This window comes from Rhamphochromis sp. 'chilingali', assembly GCF_963969265.1.
Source record: "Rhamphochromis sp. 'chilingali' genome assembly, chromosome: 4".
Classification (NCBI taxonomy): Eukaryota; Metazoa; Chordata; class Actinopteri; order Cichliformes; family Cichlidae; genus Rhamphochromis; species Rhamphochromis sp. 'chilingali'.
Window position 1 is genome coordinate 880,001 of NC_137948.1, and position 14,508 is coordinate 894,508.

Below are 14,508 nucleotides of genomic sequence, written 5' to 3' on the forward strand. Positions count from 1 at the left end.
CAACACTACCCTCCGAGTCACCTAAAACACTAAAAGTCACTCCGGTTCTCCTTAATCGCCACGGCTACTCGTGATGTGGTTTAAAGTCCATGCACGTCAAAATTAAATAGTTTACATTAGACATCGCTGAAAGGTTCGGATGGATTTTTTACATGGTTGGGAGGTATGTGAGAATGAAAGTAGTCACCATTGCTCAGCAGCCAGAGAACAGTTCAATATGGACACCAGAGTCAGTCAGTTTCAGTTCTCAGGGTTCCACTAGAACCTTCAGGGATCCTTCACAGCAGTCCATCGGGTACTGTCGGAGCCTTTAGAAAGCCATCAAAGAGGTTTTGAGCCTCTCACTGAGGGTTTGCAAATATGTGACCCCAACCATGTGACGCTTACTTGTCTGCCATTTTGGATCATGGTGATACTGTAGAATCAGGTGAATAGTACTCAGGTCACACAGGCCTAGAGAGCGGCTGCAACCATCTGTTTGTGAGGGAAACTGCAGTATTAAACCACTGGTTGTAAGTTGTTGCTGGAGGCTGATGGCAGTTGTCGTGGTCTTATTACTTTAAAGGCAAACTTTCTGAACTTCCAGTGGGTGTTGCTGGGAATTTGCAAGGATTTGAAGACAAATGTGAAAAACTACATTTCCCCATGGCAACCTGGTAGCAACCAAAGCAATCACTCTGAGTTTTCTGGTGCAAACCTTTTTTTGCATCTAATTTCACCCAGTGAGAGGCAGAAATCACCAGCAACCACTGCAAATCAGTCAGGAAATAGACATTTTCCCACAGCAACCAGTGGTTGTATCATGTCTGATGTGGCAGACAGCTCTCGAGCAATGTGCACATGGCGTCACATGAGAAACTTCTGTACCTTTAGTAGAACCTTAAAGAACTCCGATATTCAGAGATAGGTGAAAAAAGAACAAACAAAACTTTTTAGAAACCTGTTGAAATGTTCATCAATCTAAACTTTCAGACAAGTAACAAATTATAGAAACTGCTAAGTCACTAGATTTTATTCAAACCCTTAAAAAAGCCACCCAGTATGATTGTAACCCCAACCCATTCAAGATGTTTTTTAAAATGTATTTTATTTTGTTTTATGTGCCTGTTCATGATCATGATCGTGAAGAATGTGAACTGAACTACAGCGAATCCATTCAGGTCAATCCCTCTTATAACCTTTAGATATGCAGCAAATGTTTGACAATAGCCCACTGGTATATGCAGCAACCTAGAATCCAACAGAAAAGTCCTGAAGAGGGTCTGGAGTGGCACTGTTAGAAGCCCTTTACATGGCAGTAGGCTTCCAGGGAGGAGAAGACGATGTACATTAACCACAGGCTGAAGAACAAGCAAGTGGTGAGGATCTTTGGGATACGGGGTCCACCTAGCTCCCCGCCAATCTCCGGTCGGCGGCGGTAGATGAGCACAGCGATGCAGATAAATGCGAAGATGGTGAAGAGTGTGACGGAGAAGGCCAGTGTGCCAGGGCTGACCTTGAACTCCTGACCTTGGGTGTAGTGGTAGACAGCAGCGATTGACCAGGCCACGCCAATACCTAGGAAGACATTGACGGCGTTGCTCCCCGTCACATTTCCAATGGAGGCATCGGCATATTGGTCCTGAATGGCTGCCACCTTACTGGCAAAGGTGTCTGATGATGAGAAAGTGGAGAGAAGATATGTTTGAGGAGATAAAAAGGGCTTGATGCATGCTCAATCATCCAGTTAAAGAAATTCCCCAAAATTAATTCTGTTCATCTGGCTGTACAGAAGATACATAAAGGGCTATGCCTTTAAGACCAATTGTCTGTATGATCAACTCAGTCACCTATAACATCTCTAAGTTTCTGGCTTTGACCTTCAACCCTGCAGCTCTGAACACCACATCCAGAACACTTTGGATTTTGTTGAGAAGTTGAGAGATGTCATCATGGAGGCAGATGAAACCATGGTCTCGTACGACGTTACACCTCTCTTCACTTGCATCCCAGTCACGGATGCGTTGGAGGTAGTTCGTAAGAGATTACAGGATGACCCCAACCTCAGCAGCAGGACCGCTCTCAGCATCGACAGTGTGTGTTTGAACTGTGTCTTCATTCCACCTACTTCACATACAAGGGTCAGTTCTACAGGCAGAAACATGGGTGTGCCATGGGCTCCCAGTTTCACCCATCGTGGCCAATTTGTACATGGAGGAAGTGGAAAAGAGGGCTTTGCTATCCTACCCTGGAACACCACCAATCCATTGGATGTGGATGACACCTGGGTGAAAATCAAATCTCAGGACGTACCACAATTCACGGATCACATTAACTCGGTGGACCGACACATCAGATTCACCAGGGAGGATATGAACAGTGGCAGGTTAGCCTTCTTAGACTGTGAGATTTCCATCAGTAATGGAGGACATCTACAAGCTGACGTGTACCGTAAACCTACACATACGGATCAGTATTTAAGGTTTGACTCTCATCATCTACTGGAGCACAAACTGGGCGTCATCAGGACGCTACAACACAGAGCGAACACCAGCCCCACTGACACAGCAGCCAGGGAGGCAGAAGAACATCAAGAAGGCCCTGAGTAAATGTGGTTATCCCAGCTGGACTTTTGTCAAAGCTGGGAAGGCGCCTAAAGAAAGCTCCAGCTGATCCAGGAGAGAAGGACAACCTCTGACTAAGCGAAAACCTGTAGTGATCCCGTACGTGTCAGGAGTATCGGAGCAGCTGAGACGCATTTTTTCTAAACACCGGGTCTCTGTGGCTTTTAAACCCCAAAACACGCTGCGCCAAAAACTGGTCCACCCCAAGGATCGGGTCCCCCGACACAAACAGAGTAACATAGTGTACGCTGTTAAGTGCAGGAGGAGTGCCAGGATTTATACGTCGGGGAAACCAAACAACCTCTGGCTACAACACAGAAGAGCCACCTCGTCAGGCCAGGACTCTGCAGACTATCTACACCTACAGGCCAGTGGACACTCTTTCACTGATGAGGATATAACATCCTGGACAGGGAGGAACGCTGGTTTGAGGGCGGAGTCAAGGAGGCCATTTACGTGAAAAGGGAAAGACCATCTCTGAATAAAGGAGGGGCCTAAGGGTACATCCGTCACCATCTTACAATGCTGTGATTGCAGCCATTCCCCAACTCTCTGTGAATGGGACTCATGGCCATTGGTCAGTGGTTGTTGATCAGTGGTCATGAGAATTTGCATAATTAAGATTAAGGAGTTGACCTCCCAGCCCATTGTTCCTCAGTGGGCTGGTTTCAGTCATTATGCAAATGTACTGTTTATAAGATTGGAAACCTGAGACTGAAGAAGTCACCTGGATGATGATGAAACGTTTCTCCCACTGAAAACGTCCAGATGAACAGAATCAGAACCTTTGGGGTTTTCATACAGATAGTTCTGATTTAATGTGCTGTTGTTTGTTTGCTGTAATGTTTTTATTAGGATTTGCCTTGGACAAAATCTGAAGGACTGAAAGTCCTAGTAAAGAAAACGAGATGTTTGTGTTAGACCTGGTACAGAAGTGCCCAAAGCGACGAACACCACAGCGGTGACTGAGTCTTTGAGGCCCACGGTGCAGCCGAAATGCGACGCCAGGTCTCCGATCACTGCCGTCAACATGCCTATGACAGTGATGGAGACAACAAAACAGGCCCAACCATTCCAGTAGTCTGTAGGAGGAACGAAGGCGAACAGAAGCTTCCAAAAAATGGTGAGGAAGTGCATGACGTAGTCAAAACAAGAGGGCAGCTTCTCCTCTCCACATTCATCATCATCGCCTGAGGAGAGCAGAGCCAGGAATCAGTTTTAAAGCTTGGCTTGGGTACAGACTGGTAGCCCTTAATCAGGGCTTATATTAATGTTGGTTTTCATACCTGAAGAAGGACAGTTAGAGTTAGTTCATACCTGAGCTGACCGTGATGGCCTCCACAAACTGCTCCCTCCAGCTGTTGGTCCCAATCAGCAGAGCCAGGTTGGTCTTCTTAATGAGTTTATCTACTGTACTCTGAAACACATCCAGGAAACATCTAATGTCAGCTTCACTGCCCTGCTGACCATTTTGAAAATCAGCCACCTCACTTTAGCTTTTTCTATCTGATGCTGAATTCTCAGCGTTCATTTCAAACGATGACAGCATCTGAAGTTCAGTCTGAAACTGTCACACTGCCTGATGTGTAGAAGATAGCTGATGAAAGCCTACTTCAGATGTTCTCTCACTATCGGAAATTCTTCAGTTTCTGTGAGCATGATGCAAGGGAAGAGCGGACAGGAAGCAGGACCAAGAACCCATCATGATCATTTCAGGCTCAGTCCGACTTGTGCCTTTCTATTACAGACTCTTTCAGGCTAAGGACTGTTTATAGACCAGTCTGAATGTGGTGAACATCTGCATCTGACATAAAACTCCAGCTCTGAATGTTTCTCCACTGTTCAGCGGTCAAGGCAGCATATTCTGCCTTTAAGGGCCTAAAGACGCTTCAAGCAGATATCAAGAAGAAGTCTTCGTTTTGCTGACTCACCACTAGCTAGAATGTTGCAGGTGAACAGTGTCAGATCAGGGTGCAGAACCTTAAGCTTAACAAGTATAGCTTCACAAACCAGATGCCATTAGGTTTCAAAGAAAATCTCTTATATGCATTTGACCATTTAGCCATTTATGTAGGACATACTGATGAAAAATCCCACATAAAAGGCTAGAAATGCCAGATGCTCCAGCTATTCACGTTCCTCCTGGTTTAATGATGCAACTAAATGTCCGTTCAGTAACTCTGAAGGTAAAGCCATCAGCTCGACTTCAAAGGGAACAAAGTCAACATACTAGTCTTTCAGGTCACAGTCCAACATGCTATGTGGTAGGAGTGATGTATAAAATGTAAAGACAGTGTAGGGATTGGACTTCCTTGATGTTGGCAGGTGGATTTCTGAACTATCCGTTAATCTATGAGAGAGTTTTGGAGTGTCCTTTAGATCCGACTCGTCAGGCTAGTTCAGACTAAAGGACCTTTTTCTAATCACTGTTAGAGGAAGTCTCCTTTTTTATGTGTGCCCACATTGCAGGAACTATGTGGGAAAGTCCTTAGAATTCAGTTTTTGGGGTCATGGTACTCTCTTTCAATTAGTTATGTTAAAAACAGTTAGCGCTGAACATTTGAGGATTTTGTTGTTTTGTTAGTGGTACAAACAACAAAGTCCTGGTTGATCCTATCGAACGCCAGATCCATCACCCACAAACTTGACAAATTGGAGCTACAGATAGCCAACACAAGCTTTGCACGTAACTGCAGCATTATTCTTATTACGGAGACGTGGCTTCACCCGCTGATTCCCGACGCTGCAGTCGAGTTAGCAGGCCGCACGCTACACCGGCATGACAGAAACAGCAACTCAGGTAAAAGCAGAGGAGGGGGGCTATGTGTTTACGTGCATAACGAGTGGTGTTGTAACAGCAGGATCATTCACACACACTGTTCTCCTGATTTGGAGGTTCTGGCAGTCTCGTGCAGACCTTTTTACATCCCGAGGGAGTTTACAGTAGTTATTGTGATAGCTGTTTATATACCGCCGGATGCTAACGTTAGCACGGCTCTCAGCCTCTTGCTCAACACCATAAACAAACAACAGCTTGCCCACCCCGATGGGGTTTTTATTGTCGCCGGCGACTTTAACAAAGTGTGCCTAAAGACTGTGCTTCCTAAATTTGTCCAGTTCGTGGACTTTGCTACGAGAGGAGAACACACTTTGGACCATGTCTATTCAAACATCAGGCATGCTTTCAGAGCGACACCCCTCCCCCACCTGGCTGGATCTGACCACCTCTGCATGTCCCTCACCCCCACCTACACCCCCCTGCTGAGAAAAACAAAGCCCCAGACAAAGACAATAAAAACCTGGCCTGAAGGAGCCCTTTCTCAACTGCAGGACTGCTTCTCAACAACTGTATGGGATTTATTCTCCAGCCACAACCTCCAGGAGTACACGGACACTGTACTCTCGTACATCAGGAACTGTGTTGACAATGTCACCGTCAACAAAAGGGTCAGGGTGTTTCCAAATCAAAAACCCTGGATGAATAGCGAAGTGCAATCCCTCCTAAAAAGCCGCAACACTGCCTTCAAGTCAGGGGACAGGGCTGCGTATAGGGCGGCCAGGGCAGACCTGAGTAGAGGCATCAGGAAAGCTAAGGCTGCCTATAGGAGGAGGATTGAAGATCACTTTGCTGACAACGACCCCAGAAAAATGTGGCAGGGGATCAATCACATTACCAACTACAGAAGCAATAACCAGGCAACATCTAGGACTGATGCCTCACTGGCTGAGGATCTAAACCGTTTCTTCGCCCGCTTTGAGACGACCAAGCCCTCAGCTGCCACACCACTTCCACCCGCCCCCAGCACTGGCACACTAACACTTAGGGAGCACCAAGTGAGGTGTGTTCTAAGGTCAGTGAATCCCAGGAAGGCGGCAGGTCCTGATGGAATACATGGAAAGGTTCTCAGAGCATGTGCTGACGAACTGACCGGAGTCTTCACTAAAATCTTCAACCTTTCCTTGTCATCAAACACCGTCCCGCCCTGCCTCAAAACCTCCACCATCATCCCCATCGCCAAGAAGTCAGCTGTGGCCAGCCCAAATGACTACAGGCCTGTTGCACTTACGCCTGTAGTGATGAAGTGCTTTGAGAGACTGGTCTGTCAGCACATCAGGGCCGGTCTGCCTCCCACTCTGGACCCCCACCAATTTGCCTACAGGACAAATCGTTCCACCGAGGACGCCATCACCATAGCACTCCACACTGCGCTGAGTCACCTGGAGCACCGAGGAAGCTATGTGAGAATGCTCTTTCTGGACTTCAGCTCAGCATTCAATCATATCATCCCGGAGATCCTGGTCCAGAAACTGTCTCACCTGGGACTCTCCACCCCCATCTGCCTCTGGATCAAGGACTTCCTGACAAATAGACCACAGTCTGTCAGACTCGGCCCCCACCGGTCCAGCACCACCACACTCAGCACCGGGTCTCCACAAGGATGTGTTTTGAGTCCCCTCCTGTTTACGCTCTACACATCCGACTGCTCCCCTACCCATCTCTCAAACACCATCATAAAGTTCGCGGATGACACCACAGTGGTTGGACTCATCTCAAGGGGGGATGAGTCGGACTACAGAGATGAGGTCAACAGACTGACTGAGTGGTGTTCAGTTAACAACCTCCAACTGAACACCACGAAAACTAAAGAACTTATCTTGGACTTCAGGAAGGGCAGAGCAGACCCGGCCCCACTTTACATTCACGGGAGCTGTGTGGAGAGGGTACACTCCATGAGGTTTCTGGGCGTGCAGATATCTGATGACCTCTCCTGGACTGCAAATACTACAGCGGTGGTTAAAAAGGCCCAGCAGCGTCTCCACTTTCTGAGAGTGCTCAGGAGGAACAACCTGGAGGAGAGGCTGCTGGTGACATTTTACAGAGCCACCATAGAGAGCATCCTAACGTACGGCATAACAACATGGTATGCAGGGTGCTCAGCTGCGGACAGGAAAGTACTGCAGAGGGTCATCAACACAGCCCAGAAGATCACTGGCTGCTCTCTGCCCAGCCTGGAGGTCACTGCAAACTCTCGGTACCTCAGCAGAGCTGGCAATATCATCAAGGACCACTCTCACCCCAGCAACCAACTGTTTGAACTATTACCGTCAGGCCGACGGTACAGGTCACATAAAACCAGGACAAACAGATTCAGGGATAGCTTCTTTCCCAGAGCTATCACCGTAGTAAATAAGCACAAAAACAATTGAACCTGCTTAGCTATACCATACTGTCATTATATTATGCTGCTATCCCGTATATATTGTACATACTATTGTTTGAGTACTTACGATTGTTTTTTTTGTACTTTTTATATTTTACATTTATATTTATTATTGAAACTTGCACCAAGGGAGTGGCACTCCAATTTCGTTGTACTCTGTACAATGACAATAAAGGCTATTCTATTCTATTCTATTCTATCTCTTGGTGCTCTCTGATGCAGAGTGGCCATCAGAGCTCCTCAGAACAGTTTCGTCTGAAAGGGGCTTACATATTTCACACTAACCCAAGAGAAACGTCTCCTACCTTGAACTCATACGACTCCTCGATGATCACCTCCAGTTTGACGTGTTCGCCCAGCATTGGCCTGCCCATCTCTGCAATCCTCCGCTCTTCTTCTTCTTTCTTTGTCAAAGGCTCCTCAGCCCCGTCCTCTGAATCAGAGAGGAAACATTAGGTTGTAGAGTCAACAAAAATACACTCAACAAAAATATAAACGCAACACCTTTGTTACTGCTCCCATTCCCCATGGGATGGACGTAGAGACCTAAAATTCATTCCAGATACACAATATAACCATCCCTCCCAAACAGTGGTCACAAATCAGTCCAAATGTGTGGTAGTGGGCACATCTGCTATATTGAGATAATCCATCCCACCTCACAGGTGTGCCACATCAGGATGCTGATCTGACATCATGAGTAGTGCACAGGTGTACCTCAGACTGCCCACAACAAAAGGCCACCCTGGAATGTGCAGTTTTGTCTCACAGCAAAATGCCACAGATGCCACAAGCAATGAGGGAGCGTGCAATTGGCATGCTGACAGCAGGAATGTCAACCAGATCTGTCGCCCGTGCATTGAATGTTCATTTCTCAACCATAAGCCGTCTCCACAGGCGTTTCAGAGAATATGGCAGCACATCCAACCGGCCTCACAACCGCAGACCTCGTGTAACCACACCAGCCCAGGACCTCCACATCCAGCAGGTTCACCTCCAAGATCGTCTGAGACCAGCCACCCAGACAGCTGCTGGAACAATTGGTTTGCACAACCAAACAATTTCTGCACAAACTGTCAGAAACCGTCTCAGGGACGCTCAACTGCATGCCCGTCGTCCTCATCGGGGTCTTGACCTGACTCCAGCTCGTCGCCGTAACAGACTTGTGTGGGCAAATGCTCACATCTGATGGCGTCTGGCACGTTGGAGAGGTGTGCGCTTCACGGATGAATCATGGTTCACATTGTTCAGGGCAGATGGCAGCTGAGAATGTCCCAGTTCTTGCATGGCCAGCATACTCACCGGACATGTCACCCATTGAGCATGTTCGGGATGTGCTTGACCGGCGTATACGACAGCGTGTACCAGTTCCCACGAATATCCAACAACCTCGCACAGCCATTGAAGTGGAGTGGACCAACATTCCACAGGCCACAATTGACAATCTGATAGACTGCATGCGACGATGTGTTGCACTGCATGAGGCAAATGGTGGTCACACCAGATACTGACCGGTTCTGGGTCCCCAGACCCCCAATAGCGCAAAAAACTGCACATTCCAGGGTGGCCTTTTGTTGTGGGCAGTCTGAGGTACACCTGTGCACTACTCATGATGTCAGATCAGCATCCTGATGTGGCACACCTGTGAGGTGGGATGGATTATCTCAATATAGCAGATGTGCCCACTACCACACATTTGGACTGATTTATGACCACTGTTTGGGAGGGATGGTTATATTGTGTATCTGGAATGAATTTTAGGTCTCTACGTCCATCCCATGGGGAATGGGAGCAGTAACAAAGGTGTTGCGTTTATATTTTTGTTGATTGTATTAAGATTCATTTACCTTATTATGTGAGAGAGCAGCTATTTATAAATATGCCTATTCTTGATACAGAAGCCAATATCTGTCACTTTATTTCTAATGGGGTTGAGTCGTTTTTTGAGAGAGATGGTTGAATTGCTCTCAGTTCTCACTAAAGATTTCCCAAGAAGACGTCTAAACCCTGACAGTGAAGAAATGTTGGCCAGTCAAAAGCCCACAATCAATAACACGAGTTTTCTCAAAGCTCAGCTCTCATTGATACCTGTGTACATATGAGCGTTGCCTGTCCTGATCAGAGCTACGAAAATAAATGATCATAATGGTTCGTTTGACACTGTGATAAAAGTTAGCACAGTAAAAGATAGATGATGGGCAAACCTGCGATGCTGATGATGTTGGAGGGGACGGGGTGCTCTCGTCCCTGGACCTTCCTGTAGATGTCTCTGCCTGAACAGGTGAACAGAAACTGAAACCAGAACAGGGCTGAATCATCACAGCCTGTATCCAGCACCAAGCTGACGGCTTGTGTGTTTAATGTGCGTCTGTTCAGAGGGACAGAATCTGTAAGTCTGTGAAATGTCAGAGGTGTTTTTGTTTAGTAATAGACTTCAAAAATCGGGATGAAACGTGTGTGTTTGCTGTTCAATCTGGATTTATGTTCCTGTGATGCTTTTCATTAACGAAGGTTAGTTATCATTCAACCAGTGCAGGTTAGTTAAAAGGTTAGCTTGATGTCTCTCTACCTCGGCTCATGTGGGAGATGTGGAGACTTAATTTTACTGGATGGTAACTGTGCGCTCGGTCCACAAACGGCATTTTGCAGCTGTGAGCACGTGAACAGTGACAGGCTTACTTCTTTTGTACACAGTCTATGATCGCACCATGGGGCTAGCATCGTAGCAGTGTTCGCCTAGGCTGGCTGTGCTGAGCAATATAAAGGGTGTGCTTTACCATCAGCACATGCCGGGGGGCGGGGTTACACCCACTCTGCTTACACGAGCAGAACACTGACACTCACACCTGCAGCTCCTCCTCAGGTGGGCATTCAGGTGGAGGGTTGAGCGTTAGACTAACGGACAGTTACAGAGGGCATGTGACGCTAACAGGAAGCAGCGAGGAGTGAAAACAAATCCTGTCTGCTGACGGCAGTATTATTTGATGTTTTTAAAATATTGATGAGCTGTGCTGCTCTCTGAACTGAAATAATAATAACAGTAATAAAATGACGTCCCTGAGCCTGGTTCTGCCGGAGGTTTCTTCCTGTTAAAGGGAGTTTTTCCTTCCCACTTTCGCCAAAGTGCTGCTCATAGGGGGTCATATGATTGTTGGGTTTTTCTCTGTATCTATGAAGCGCCTTGAGGCGACTTTTGTTGTGATTTGGCGCTATATAAATAAAATTGAATTGAGTCTGAGATTTAATTTAATGCTGTTTAAGACTTTTTTAGTAAACGTTTGTGAGAACCTGCAGAGAGTCTGATTAAATGATCCCTCTTTTATTCTGAAGGTCTTACCTTCAAACATTCACATTAATGATCACACTGACGGTTCAGCATCTCAGAGCGCTGAGGACCTGTTTGTGCGTATCTGAGCATGCTCAGTTTGGTTAGAAATAACCTTCCTTGTCTCACAATTTTAAGGCTTCCGGAAACCTCCAGATGTTTCCTAGTCAGGAAAGAGTCTTCTCTTCACTGATTGGCTCAAAACAGGTGATTTTTTGGCACAATAACAGGCTCTAAAGCTCACGTGTTGTCTGTACACTGTAGAAATGGTGACATCAGCATCGGCCACCTGATTGGTTTTTGTGTGACCATATTTAGATAAGAGGGCGGAGTCATAAGGTTAGTTAATGGCAGCGAGGTTTTTGGGTTGTTACAGTAACTAGAAGTAACTACAGTAGTTAGAAATTCGAAGGCCAGGTTTTGCTGTGAGCGAGTCTGAGACAGTTTCTGCTCAGATTTCATGTTGGACACTCTGAAGGTTCCTCGGGGAAGCGTTTGATCAAAGGTTAATGGATCTTAGAGAAATTTCTGCCAATCACAAGCTGTGAGGAGCACACGTGTTGTCAAAGTGGTGAGGTGCAAAGCCGCCGTTTCCTGCAGGTTTCCCATCATCTCCCAGGTTTAAGTCCTTCTTTAAACGTCTGTCATCGCTGCCTTGGAGAAGCAGCTGATGGTTCAGACTGACACAGAGACGGAGCCTGAAGTTGTCGGGAGCTCACGTCACAGAATTTCAAGCTTGGCGATTGGATGGTGAAATGAACTCTGGGAGTTTGAGGCGGATGAGTGTAAATGACCCCAGAGAGGATCGCTGTTTGAGGGAAAGCTGAATGGGATCGTTCCTGCAGGAACCACGGAGGTCACGCCTTCACAGAACTGAATGAATGTCTTTCCAGATGTTTTCATCTGTATTGTGTCTCAGCTAGGACACAATACCAAAGACAGGCTCTCATTTAGCAAACAGCCATTGCCCTCTCATCCCACTGTGTCTGACGCTGCCTGTGTCTAATCCTTATGTGAAAGATAAGTCCTGACATCGGGTTTCTCCTGTTATCCCTCACTCATTAGCTTCAGGAACTAAAAACCTGCATGGTTAGGTTCAGGGAAAGCTTGTGATTGGACCAAAACATCGCTTTGCATCAGGAAACTGCTCGTTCTGCACTGAGAGCATGTCTCACGCTCAGCCGGAAGTCTGGAAACAGCCGGCCTGACAGTCACACCTGCTCTTCCAGCTGCTTTGGGATGATGATTTTTTAAATACTCGCTGATGTGTTTGACTTAAAATGTTATTTACTATAATTTCTCTTCTATTTCCACCAACTTCATTAAAGTTGAGACGCTCTGTGGCTCGGCGAAATAACAGGAATGATGGTGTTGCAGCGTGCCGATGGACGCCATGTTTAAATTACCCTGAGCTTCTTCCCCTGCATGATGCCCTGAAAGAAAACATAACAAGAGGTGCGCTGGTGCTGTTTCATCTGTGATCACGATGACGCACAGAACGGGTCAGGGCATTTCAAATGCTGAGCATAGCCTGTACGTAAAAGATGGACTCCAATTCTGAAGCCACTTTTCAGTTATTTATTTGTAAAAAATGTCTGGAGTCATGTATGATTTTCGTTCCACTTCTCACGTGTGCACCACTTTGTGTTGGTCTTTCACCTGGAATTCCAATAACATTGATTCATGTTTGTGGCTGTAATGTGACAAAATGTGGAAAAGTTCAAGGGGGCCGAATACTTTTGCAAGCCACTGTAGCTAGGTCCACTCTGTGGCGGCGTTCAGGACGCATGCAGTCACATGACCAGCTCTACGCGGGATATGCCAATCACCCGTCGCACGTTGGTGACCACAGTGAAACACAAACGCTTCTCGGGCCTGGTGGAGCAGCGGGAATGGGCTTTGGTCTGTTTGTAAATCTGAGATTCGGGGCTTCGTCTCAGGCGCCCAACGTTTAAAGGTGATGAATGAGAGTCACGTGAAGAGCTTACAAGACGCCGCTACCATCGTACACGTTGCTTTAAGTGTTGACACACTTTGAAAGCCAACATTTACACCACTGACAGGTGTCTTACCATACAGCTGTTTGTCTATCAAAAAGTCACAAAAAGCACAAATTAACACACACATACAGTGAATGCTCACATGTCAGATATCGTCTCACTGCTGGCTTTCACCTACCTGTCTTAACGAATCCACCTGAAAGGACAGCAAGTACGAAACAGGAAGTCAGAGTTAGTCATTTGGTTTTGTGGCAATTCTTAGAAATCATGAAAGCGACACACATAAACGGTTTGCAGACAGGAAGGGGACAAAGAAAGCGGCTTACCGACTTCCTGAAGCAACACAGCTGAAGAGAAGAAAGAGACGAGAGAGACATGAAGCAGAAGTGACATCAGAAGGTCTCTGTTTGACACACCTGTCCTCAATCTGGACTTCATGCTGCTGAACGAACGCGTGACAAACGTGACGCCAACGACGGTTCGAGCGGTGGTCAGCTGTTAGTTTACTGTTACATCTAACACAAATTTAAAGTGTGCGATTAACACGGACACGTGCAGGTTTCATATGAGAGTCCAGGCTGAATGGACCTGACCCGTCCTCCCCAACCTGCCAGCATCACAGCTTGACCGGACACATCCGCATCTGTCCACACCTGGACCAACAAGGAAGCGAGAATCTCTCTCCTAGCCTCTCCGGGACTAAGATAAGACGAACTAGCATGTTCTAGTGAGGCGAACTGGGCGAAGACACAAACTCCACAAAAACCACCTGAAAACCCAGTGAAACACCCAGGCTGCCTCAGTACACTCAGGGAAATGAAAGTGGGCGGTTGTTACGTTTAAAAGATTCAAACTGGTAATCTGAACAAAATAACTTCCTGTTTCTGTGGTGACCATAATTCCAAAGATTTGAGACCACGGGAAAATCACTGGAGTTATAAGAGGCAGACGACCACACAGACGACGTGTATGCTATCGCTCTTTATTGTGGTTTAACCTGTCAGAGACAAAAACGTGCAGAAAGTTGTGTATCGAGCCTTGTGATCAGAACCTTCCTGCTGTTTTTAAGCCTGGATTGACAGCTCAGTGGCACAGCGGTTACCACTGTTGCCTCACAGCAAGAAGGTCCTGTGGTCAAATCCACAATCTGGCCGAGTTTGCAGTGGGTACTCTGACTTCCTCCCACAACTGAAAAGTTAGGTTAGTTGGTGTTTCTAAATTACCTGTGAGTGCAAATGGTTGTCTGTCTCTCTGTGTTAGCCCTGCGACAGAATGGTGACCTATCCAGGGTTTGCCCCGCCTCTCGCCCTATCACGTCCGGATAGGCCCCGGTAACCATGGTAAAAGTGTTTTTACGT

At 46.7% G+C, this 14,508-nt stretch overlaps 1 protein-coding gene across 5 annotated transcripts in view; it reads right to left on the reverse strand.

Annotated features, from left to right (window-relative positions):
- slc8a1a (solute carrier family 8 member 1a) overlaps nt 1–14,508 on the reverse strand; it is a 32,405-nt gene that overhangs the window by 285 nt on the left and 17,612 nt on the right. For 4 of the 5 annotated variants that reach the window (XM_080879170.1, XM_080879169.1, XM_080879171.1 and 1 more), the window contains exons 4-11: nt 13,477–13,497; nt 13,329–13,346; nt 13,223–13,237; nt 10,030–10,098; nt 8,131–8,258; nt 3,921–4,020; nt 3,527–3,793; nt 1–1,653 (exon numbers count right to left, since the gene is read on the reverse strand). The exon at nt 1–1,653 is cut by the window's left edge and continues 285 nt beyond it. In XM_080879170.1, the coding sequence (XP_080735296.1) occupies nt 1,277–1,653; nt 3,527–3,793; nt 3,921–4,020; nt 8,131–8,258; nt 10,030–10,098; nt 13,223–13,237; nt 13,329–13,346; nt 13,477–13,497 (995 nt within the window). In that variant the 3' untranslated portion in view covers nt 1–1,276. The remainder of the gene's footprint in view (nt 1,654–3,526; nt 3,794–3,920; nt 4,021–8,130; nt 8,259–10,029; nt 10,099–13,222; nt 13,238–13,328; nt 13,347–13,476; nt 13,498–14,508) is intronic. The other variant, XM_080879172.1, reaches the window with a different exon arrangement.